Source organism: Cryptomeria japonica, chromosome 10, assembly GCF_030272615.1.
Source record: "Cryptomeria japonica chromosome 10, Sugi_1.0, whole genome shotgun sequence".
Taxonomy (NCBI): domain Eukaryota; kingdom Viridiplantae; phylum Streptophyta; class Pinopsida; order Cupressales; family Cupressaceae; genus Cryptomeria; species Cryptomeria japonica.
Window position 1 is genome coordinate 448,921,918 of NC_081414.1, and position 11,339 is coordinate 448,933,256.

Genomic DNA, 11,339 nt, shown 5'->3' on the forward strand with positions numbered 1-11,339 from the left:
GAAAGTATTCTCTCACAGAAAACTGTACAGAGGCTTTGGAATATTCATCTTATACCAATCATTCTCGACCATAGAACCCACATAAAACAAATCACATATGCAATTGAATTAGAACACTTTTCAGCGATCAGGTGGACTAGTAATTTATGAAAAAATTTGATATCCTAAAATTCTATAGACGAGGAAGCAAGAGAAAAATAGAAACAATCTTCTTTGTGTTCCCTGTGATTTTGGGACATTGTCAAAGCATGTTCTTTGTATTCTCCCAGGAAACATGAGGTTCCCCATTGCTGACTGTGATTACAATCTTGTATCCTGGAGCTTCAAAAACTAATTTCCCCAAATTAGCCTTGGACCAAACATCAACCAAAAACATCTAAGCCAACAGTAGTACCATATCTTCAACAATTTCTTCACTGCTTCAGGAAAGAATAATGTGGCCTGTATGGAAAATGGGGAAGCATAAGCAAGGCACATGAATTGTTTTGATAATGCCACCTCCCTCACCATGCCACCTGTTAATAAAAATTAATAAGGAATTTTTAAGAGTGAGTAAGGTAAACATTGAAAGATATGAAAAAAGAGTATTCTATCTTTGGAAATTAATGTCAGATTTTTTTCTTTTATTTTAAATAAAAAAATTATTATACACAAAAAAAATGAATTAACAAATAAATTAGGAAAAAAAAGAAAAATAAGATCGTTGTAAATCATAATATGCTTTTATTTTTCATTGATGACACGGTTTCCAACAATGAAAATATTATACCATCCTCGTTTTTAAACTTGTTTGAAGTACAAACAACAATACAAAACAATAATTTTCCCTCATTGGTAGCATTGACTAATAGTTTAATATACTAATGAAAAAAATAGAAGAGAAAATCGATTAATGACAATTTAAAGGACAAAAAATAAAAAAAAAGAATTTTTGATGTTTATAAAAGTTAATAAAAGGAAAGAATATTTTTTGATATTTATACATATTGGTTTTTAATTTTCTTTTTAAAAATTTGACTTGTACTTCATTATTGTCTCCCTTTCTATCTCTATTTCTCACTCTCCCTCTTTTTTTCCTCTTCCATCTCTCCCTCTATATATTTATCTCTCTCTCTCCCCCTCCATCTTTTCCAAGTTATATCTATCTCTTTATCTTTCATTCTATCTCTCACTCCCTCTTTTTTTATCTATCTCTCTGTCTCTCTATCTCTTTCTATATCTCACTTCGTCTATTACTTGTCTTTGTCATCTTCCCCTCTATCTCTATCTCCATATATCTCCCTCCCCTTTCTATTTATATCATTATCTCTAACTCTCTCTTTTATTTACTCCATTCCTCCATCTCTCCTACACTAACTCTCTCTATCCCCCTCTCACTCCTATATCTCTATCAAAATCCCTTTCCTATATCTCCCTCTCTCTCTATATATTTCTCCCTATCCCTCTCTATAACTATATATCTTCCTCTATCTATATCACTATATTCCTCTCTCTCTCTCCTCTTTATTTGTTTGTCTCTTTACCTATCTCTCTACCCATATATATGTAATTTTATATTTCTCTATCTCCCTCTCTATATATTTATCCCTCTCTTTTTAATATTTATCTATTCCATTTCTATCCATCATTCTCTCCTCTATCTCTACTTTTCTCTCTACATCCCTCTCCTTCTCCATCTTCATCTCCATCTCTCTCTCTATTTATCCCCTAGTTCTATCTCTTTATCCCCCTCCCTCTCCCTATTGACCTCATGTATTGCACAAATGTATGTAACAAACATATCATTTTTCTCTCTAATTGACCTTCCACAACTATACATACCTATTGCACACCAAGATGCAATTACTAGTTATATATAATTTTCTATGAGAAAACCCTTGCACCTAAGGGGGTGCAAGTGCTAGTTTTATTTCAACGTCATTATATAATATAAAACTTTCAAATAGTGTACCAAAATCATATATAAAATCATACTAATTTCTAAAATTACTCACTTCTAAGTTTGACTAGCCTACCTAGCTAGGCTTTTTTCACGTTTATTCGTGTAGACAGTGAAATAGGTAAATGAAACATGTATTCCTGGTAACATGGAGTGCAGAATGGTGATTTGATCTATAGGAAATCAGATCAGATCAGAGCAAGAATGGCGAAGGAAGAGAAGGTAGAGGGGCAGGGGGAAAGGGAAGCAGAGGCGGAGGGGGAGGTGGAGGGAGAGGGAGAGGGAGAAGGAGAGGGAGAAGGTGAGGCAGAGGAGCAGCAGAAGCGATCAGAAATCTACACATACGAGTCGCCATGGCAGGTGTACGGGATGAACTGGAGCGTGCGCAAGGACAAGAAGTACCGGTTGGGAATTTCGAGCCTGGTAGAGCACTACTCGAATAAGGTGGAAATCGTTCAGCTGGATGACGAGACGGGTGATATCAAGGGCGACCCGAAGCTGTTGTTCGAGCATCCGTATCCCCCGACTAAGCTCATGTTCATCCCGGACAAGGACTGCCTCCGCCCGGACCTCGTGGCCACCTCCGCCGACTATCTCCGCATATGGGAGATTGGGGAAGATGAAGTTTCGTTGAAGTCATGTCTCAACAACAACAAGAACAGCGATTTCTGTGGCCCGCTCACCTCTTTCGACTGGAATGAGGCGGAGCCGAAGCGCATCGGAACTTCCAGCATCGACACGACCTGCACTATTTGGGACATCGATAAGGGGGTGGTGGACACGCAGCTCATTGCGCATGACAAGGAGGTCTACGACATCGCCTGGGGCGGCGTGGGCGTATTCGCCTCAGTCAGCGCTGATGGCTCAGTCCGTGTGTTTGACCTGCGCGACAAGGAGCACTCCACCATCATCTATGAAAGCTCTGCCTCCCAGCCCCTAGTTCGCCTCGGGTGGAACAAGCAGGACCCCCGGTACATGGCCACCATCATCATGGATTCCCCCAAGGTTGTCGTCTTGGACATCAGGTACCCCACGCTCCCCGTCGCTGAGCTGCAGAGGCACCACGCCAGCGTCAATGCCATTGCCTGGGCTCCTCATAGCTCTTGTCACATCTGCACAGCGGGGGACGACTCGCAGGCGCTTATATGGGACCTCTCCTCCATGAACCCCTCCCACGCACACACTCACCAGCCCCCTCTCGATGGTGGCCTCGATCCCATCCTCGCCTACACCGCGGGCGCCGAGATTGAGCAGCTGCAGTGGTCCTCCACCCATCCCGACTGGGTCGCCATTGCCTTTTCCAACAAGCTCCAGATTTTAAGGGTTTGAAACTCTTCAAGTGCTGTTTAAGGCTTCAAACTAATAAAATATTCACATTAGCTAATCACATTGACTGTTTTATTTGTACCCCTCTTTCCAATTCTCTCTTGACTCGTAGGCATTTCAGTGCTCAGCTTACTTTTTTCGCATTAACCAAGCTCACTGACTCTCTTTTAGACCGTTCTTTCCAATTCACTCTTAAATTGTGGACATTTCAGTGCTCAGCATGCTTCTGAAATCACATATATTTCATTATTTCTTCTAGTGCAGAAGGAATACAACTGTACAAATTGATCCTACTAAATGAACCTTATGTTATGAGCATTAAACAGTTGCAGTTATTTTATTCTTGCACATTGTTTCGATTTCGCTAATCAGGCATAGGTTCTTTAAATGGCTGCTCCTGGAAAGTAACCATGTCCATTTCTCTGTTCGTGAACAGAACTTAGGCAATAACATGGTGAGTTGTTTTGCTGCTACTTGATTGACAACTTGTAGGGTAATGCACTATTGCATATTGCTTATGTAAATGCACCCATCTGGTAATTCCATGCCAGAATGTTTTCAAGGGGAGGGTTTCACTTTCAACCAACCGTAAATCAGCTGCGCCGTCTACTGTTTGTTCTTAACCGATATCATTTGTATTTTTTCCGGTTTATTTTTGAAATTGTGAAGCTAATGAGAAACACGAACCTATATAGGCCTCCGTAGAGGAGTGACCAATTGGCAGGAAACTTGAGACCGGAGTAAAAGTTCTATGATGCGGACCAAATATATTGGAATTAGACTTTATCCTTTGATTTTTAACTCATATTCATCTGCTTCTGTGCCAGTTATTGGAGATTTTTCCAAGAATATTAATAATTAGGTTCTCTTCATTTAATGCATTAGGTGCAAAATTTGAATTAACTTGAAGCAAAAAATATTAAATGCTGAATATTCAGTTTATAAGCATGTAAATGTTAAGTGTGGAATCTTTATTTGTTAATCAACAAATAGGGATGGGGAGGGTCAAACTTTCCAATGACTCATTCCGCGGCATCTCTCTTTTTGAGGATTAGGCTAACAATTGGGTTTTCACATAAGCATGAGACTATTTTGTTCAATTCCATGATATTTTGTTTGGTATTCAATATATCCTCAAATTCAAAAAGCATTGTATGACTTTGGCGCTATGGACATTGTCCACTTCCCGAGCGAGGGACATTTCAAGTTTACCAATCCTACCCATGGAGGGATATTACCACTAGCTATTCAAGTTTACATAAAAAAACCAGAAGTATCCTTGGAATAAAATTTGAAGTCATACATACATTCTTGCTGATTAAGGGAAGGGTAAAACTATGTCATTTTGTCAATCACTTATGTTTATTTTGTTGTTTCACAACAAGTCAGAATTCTCTCAGGGATGACCTTAATCATTTGGAATCGTGTCAAGCAATTACAGTATAATTGTCTTTTCTCTGGTGGCATGATTGTTAGCTGTGCCCTATGGTTGGTAGTTTTTCTTCCATGTCTGTTCTTCATGCTATTTTGTTTGATTACACAGAATCTAAAATAGGCACAATCTGTTTAGCATTTAGTAATTATCTTCTATATCTTGCAGTATCTTGAGGATAGCAGGAGTATTTAGTTGTTCTGTTTAATTCTTGTTATAATTATTGAGGTATCTGGACAATGTTATGTGCATTCCTTGTTGTTTATTTTGTAACTTTTTTAAGAAATTAAACAATAGCAAACTAAGAAGGCCATATTGCAATGGCAGTTATCATGATCTCTGCAATACAAATATTCCCATAGTAATTTAGTTCGTAGCATGAGGGATATGTCATAGATTTGTTGGAAACAAATAGCAGTAGCATTATATATATATATATATAATGCAGGATTTGATTTGATAGGTTTCATGGTGTAGGGGCTGCTTAGTATGGATTTTCATCCCTCTTACTTCTATAAGCGTGAAGGCATGACATTTGAGCTTTAGAAGTAAGGTTGATTTGTAATTAGAACAATTGTGGTGTAATAAAGTAAGTTGAACTGAACAGAATCTCTGCATTCTACAAGCTTCACAGAGAAATAAGTGGCGGATGATGGATAAGACATGCTTCTTGTGAACAACATTGGAGACCGACACCTACTTTTAGATCATCATGGCACATGTTTTCTCATTGAATGAGGCCTGAGTGTAGTTGATTATTCTAGATGGCTGGAGCAATCAATTGTTTAGTTTATATTTTTGAATTGATTGAAAAAGAGTATCTTTCTTGTCAAAGTGCATGCATTCTTTAAAATCTAAGCAGACTTACTTATTTTCAAAAAGAGTATACACCCATAAGTCTGAGGGCTTCCATACAACTTTTCCTTGCTAAGCCTTAAAAATAGGACAGTTTGGGAGGAAGGGATAGAGGGACAGGAGTGATGTAGAGCATGTAGGACCCTGGTCTTTAAGTCCCAGTACTTCAGTGTAGCGGTTTGTTGTGACATTTTCCTTCTATTTTGGCAATTTACAGCCCTGACAGTTGCCCTTTTTTCATTGAAATTTGAGTCTCAACCTGGCCCTTTGTATCACAATAGCATTCCATTTACATGGCAGACTGAATGTGTAAACAGAAAGCATTTATCCCGGTTTAAAATGGAAAAAACTGAGAGATTCAAAAATGCTGAATTTTTCATAAAAATTGAGAATACCGATAAAATGAACTATTATTGTTATTTAATGACAAATATAGTGCTTAGAAAGACAAACATAAGACATAAATAGATAATTTGTTCAATGTTTCTAATTACTCTGTACTTTGTGTAAAAAATACAGGAAAAAAGTAAAGCTGTTAAATTTTATCTCATGCCAAATATGGTACATAGAACTAGAAACAAACATAAGATATAAACAAAGAACTTGTTAATTGTTGGCAATAACTCTCGCATTCTCAATCAAGTTTGAAAATCCAGGATTTATATGAAACAATGAGTTTTTTTAATACTGCTTTTATTGAAATCCCAGGTTTAAAGGTAAAGAGGGGCAGTTTTTTTCTAAATCTTCAAGGTTTTCCCTATTTTTTTAATCTGGTTTATCAAAAAATTATGGGGTTGTTGAAAAAATTGGCACAGTCCAGCCCTAGGTGTAAATTCCCGTAATTGGGGTATACCTTTTTTGGTCTAGAGTAACAATTCCACAACATAATTTGTTTACAAATACTATACTATAATTAAATCATATAATAGCTATTGATCCTTTTAAAGTAAATAAGTAATCAAGTTAAATAACATCACTTATTTGGATCTAAATCTATAGTTTCATTTCCAATAATCAACCATAGTAGGGATTTGAGAGGAGAGCACGATAGGGCGCTCGAAAATCATTTGTCGCAACTAAGCCCAAGGGCTTGATGTAACACCTCTTGGCTCACAAATGTTAGGAACTCTTGTCTATCCAACGTGGAGTGGGCTACTTAGATTGGGGAACCCGTCTCTGCCCTTCCAATCGTGTCTCCTTACTAAACCATACATGATTGCTTCTATTCTTTAGTTTCACTTCCGACAACCAACCATTATAGGGATTGTGAAAAGAAGCTAAGGTGTGGAAAACGCTTCCTAACACTACCGTAGTGGGGGTGATAGTACAAATTTTCTTTATGAATCTTAACCATTACAAAATCAGAAACACATTCAAAAGTAGATAATGAACATGCATAAAGATAAACACAATGAACACAAGATATATCGTGGGGGAAACCTTTTCGGGTGAAAAACCCCACACTCTAAAAGCATTGTACTTTGTATTCCAGTAAACAAATTCTTAGAATACAATATCAACACTTAGCTTCTTCAACAGGAGTCTGCAACTAACAACCCACACTTTGGATTAATTTCGGCAGCATAACACTTCGCCCACAAACAACATCATGACTAATACTCTCCAAGGCTACCTTTATAGAGAAATACAACTCAAGAGGAAGCTTCTAGATGAAGTTAGAAGATGGGGTCGTGCAAAGCATTTGATCCTATTTTTCAGCCACCAAAAAACATGCAAATGACCACATGTATGTCTCCAAATGACTCCCCATTCAAACCTCCTAAGTTGAGCACCCAAAATTTACTATTGTGAGGTATGACAGATGCTCTTATGCATCTTATAAGTATCATAACATACAACACTTATAGTTGTAAGAGAATTCGTCATAAATGACTATTAATAGCTTATTCTCTTACAACTTGTCATAACCCAACTTGGGAACCTTCTCCATGCAAAAAGGTATCTCTTGCCATTGTCCATTTTGTCATAGAACGACACTTGTCAAGATCCTCAAAGTGGAATGCCTACTTCCACATGTCATACAGTCATCGCCAAATAGGATGCCGCCAAGCTTGTGGGTCCCACTAGATGACTAGACATTTGTAAGCAATTAATAAATTAAAATAATAAATAAATATAGAAAAATCAATGTTAGGATTTGCAAAGGTTGAGACACCTTAATCCCAACATTCTCCCACTTGTCGAAGGCTTGTCAAATAGCCTATAGATCAACTGCAAGGGGCCGAGAAGCCCATAGAACTAGAACACCATTTGAACTTCTCTGTGCTCATTGGTTTTGTTAATGCGTTTGCAACATTCCTCAAATTGTCAACCTTCTCTAGTTTCACCTTCCCATCCTCTGCCATATATCGAGCAAAATGAATTTGAACATCAATGTGCTTCATTTTGGCTTGGAAAGTCGGATTCTTTGCTAAGCAAATTGCACTCTAGCTGTCACAACAGATAGTAATCAATCTTGCATCAAACCCAATATCTAAACACAATCGTCTAAGCCAAATGGCTTCCTTACAAGCATGAGCAGTTGCCATATACTTTGCTTTTGTTGTGGACAAAGATAGTACAACTTGTTGCTTACTAATGCAACTCATAGCACCACCATTCATAGTAAAGACAACCACTAGTGGATCTTCTACTATCAATGTCACCTGCCCAATTTGAATCTACATACCCATAGATACTCACAAAATGCCGAGGTCCAGTAGGATAACCATGATAGCACAAGGCATACTTGAAAGTACCCCTCAAGTATTTGAACACTCTTTTAATCCCAATGCACTCCTCCAGGTTTAGCCATATATCAACTTAGGAATCCCACGACTTGGGCAATGTCTGGTCTTGTATCGATCGTAATATACACGAGACTGCCAACCACACTCTCATATGGTACACTGGCCATGTCCACCTCAGAGGGAGATTTTGGACAATCATCCACAGATAATTTTCATTCCCAATACAGCAAAAACTATCATAGATCTACAAGCTGTCATGTTGAATCTCTCCAACACAAAATTCACATACCTACTTTGGCTTAACCAAAGCTTTTTGTTAGATTTGTCTCTTTTGATCTCCATCCCCACAATGTACCTAGCTGCACCTAAATCTTTCATCTCAAACTATGCTGACAACTGAGACTTAAAGTTAGAAATCAAATATCCATTCCCAAACAATAACATATCATCCACATATAATGCAATAATGAGAATGCGACCATTATCAATTTTGAAGTAAACACAATGATCAGAATTAGATCTCTGAAATCTCAAAATCAAGACATAGGTATCAAACTTCGGGTACCACATCCTAGGAGACTGTTTCAAACCATACAAAGACTTTTTTAACTTGCAAACCAGATTTTCTTTACCTTTCACTTCGAAATGCTTTGGCTGTGACATATAAATCTCTTCCTCCAAATCACCATGAAGGAATGCCGTCTTCACGTCCATTTGCTCAATTTCCCAATCATGAACTATAGCAAGTGATAACAAGAACAAGATGGATGTTAGCTTTGTAGTAGGAGAGAAAATCTCACCATAATCTATTCCCTCAATTTGGGAATACCTCGTCGAGATAAATTGTGCGTTATGCTTCTCAACATTGCCATTGAGACCCAACTTTTTCTTGAACACCCATTTGCATCCCATGGGCTTACGTCCTTTAGGCAAAGGTACCAAATCCCAAGTATTATTCTTCTTCAAAGATGCCATCTTCCAGGAATCTGTATCACTCATACCCATAGCCTCTCGAATAGTCCTAGGCTCATTAGTGTTAGCAATCAAAGCAAAAATATAACTGGAATCTAACAACGAATAACCAAACCTTTATTGCAGTAGGAGAGAAAATCTCACCATAATCTATTCCCTCAATTTGGGAATACCTCGTTGAGACCAACTGTGCTTTATGCTTCTCAACACTGCCATCGAGACCCAACTTTTTCTTGAACACCCATTTTCATCCCATGGGCTTACGTCCTTTAGGCAAACGTACCAGATCCCAAGTATTGTTTTTCTTCAAAGATGCCATCTCATCATTCATGGCTTCCATCCATGATTCTGCATCACTCATACCCATAGCCTCTCTAATACTCTTAGGCTCATTAGTGTTAGCAATCAAAGCAATAATACAACTAGAATCTATCAAGTTGTCGCCTATCACAAGTAGACCTCCTCAAAGGCTAAGGTTGAGGTTCTTCATCTTCTTTTGAACGTTTAGAGCTGCTAGAGCTCTCCTCATCATTAGGTTCACCAAGAGCTCGTAGTTCTTTATATGGGGTAGAAGGAATTTAAACTACCTCCTTATTCTGTTTCTCCTCTTGCTTTGGCTATAGCTCAACATTGGAAGGTTTCATCTCTTTGAAAATAACAATTCTGTTGTAGAGAACCTTCTATGTCACTGAATTCCAAAGTTTGTACCCTTTTACACCGACACCATAGCCGATAAAGATACACTTCATTGCCTTGTTCTCCAACTTAGATCTCTTTTCACTTGGAACATGAGCATAAGCTTCACAACCAAATGCTCTGAGATGTCTAATCAAGGGCTTGTTTCCTAACCACACCTCCATAGGTGTCTTATCGACAAGTGCTGATGTAGGAGATCTATTTACCAAATAGCAGGCAATGGCTACAACTTCAGCCTAAAACTTTTTTTCGAGGCCAACACCACGAAGCATGCTCCTAGCCCTCTCAATCAACGTCTTGATCATCCTCTCTGCAACTCCATTCTGCCAAGGGGTGTATGGAGTTGTTGTATGCCTCTCAATCCCACGGTCCTTTCAGAACTTGTTGAAATCTACCGAGCAAAACTCACCACCATTGTCAGTCCTTAAACACTTAATCTTCCTACTAGTCTGATTTACTTATGAGAAAATAAATGTCCTTCTACTGTAGTCATCAATAACTGATACGAAATATACAGATTTTGAAATCAAAGGAACATTAACAGGACCAAAAACATCAGAATGTATCAAGTCTAACAACCCAGAAGATTTATGAGAACTAGAGTAGAATTAAACACGATTTTGTTTACCATAGATGCAGTGTTTGCAGAAATCGAACTCAAGATTACAAACATCAAGCCCCTCAACGAGGCATTTATTGTTTAGGGTTTTGAGACCCTTCTCACCAATATGACTAAGACTTTGGTGCCATAACATTGTCTTCTCCGTTGGGAGTTTCATATCCAAAGCATTGGCACCCTTAGGTACCCAGAAAGCACGGCCATCAATTGCAGAAGCAACAGTTCTCTTCATAGCTCGATTTGATGGTGAGGATGAAGAATCTAGAGCCCTCTTCTTGGACTCCACATAAGCACTATTGCATGGTATAGTACATGCATCTATTTTATACAAAGTGCCTATTCAAACACCCCTAGCAAGCATGATAGAACCTCTAGTCATCTTGCATCTACCTTGCAAGAAAACAACTTGCACAGCCACATCACTCAACTTACAAAGAGTAGATTCCGTGCCAAACCTGGGATGTGCATTACACCATCGATCCCCTTCACTCTGTCATCAGGGAATCCAATCTTGACTCTTCTACAATCAACAACCTTCAAATGAGAGTCATCATCGAGATACACCTTCCCACCATCATATTCTTCGTACTTTGAAAACCAGCCTTGATGTGAGGCTATGTGAAAAGATGCACCCGAATCTATCAACCACACGTCTTCCAATGCATACGTTGCCAAATCTGCAACAAATGCTTCATCATCATCTTTAGAGGATTTATCTGAATCTGAATCGAAGGGTCTCTTCTTCTTCTT

At 38.4% G+C, this 11,339-nt stretch overlaps 1 protein-coding gene across 1 annotated transcript; it reads left to right on the plus strand.

The window, feature by feature from the left end:
- Positions 1-2,006: 2,006 nt before the first annotated feature.
- Positions 2,007-3,600, plus strand: LOC131067537 (WD repeat-containing protein LWD1). The gene has a single exon (XM_058002582.2). The coding sequence runs from the start codon at positions 2,144-2,146 to the stop codon at positions 3,266-3,268; it is 1,125 nt and encodes a 374-aa protein (XP_057858565.1). The 5' UTR covers positions 2,007-2,143; the 3' UTR covers positions 3,269-3,600.
- The last annotated feature ends 7,739 nt before the right edge of the window (positions 3,601-11,339 follow it).

Coding starts and splice junctions, on each gene's coding strand:
- LOC131067537 (XM_058002582.2), top strand. CDS start 2,144: ATGGCGAAGGAAGAGAAGGTAGAGGGGCAGGGGGAAAGGGAAGCAGAG.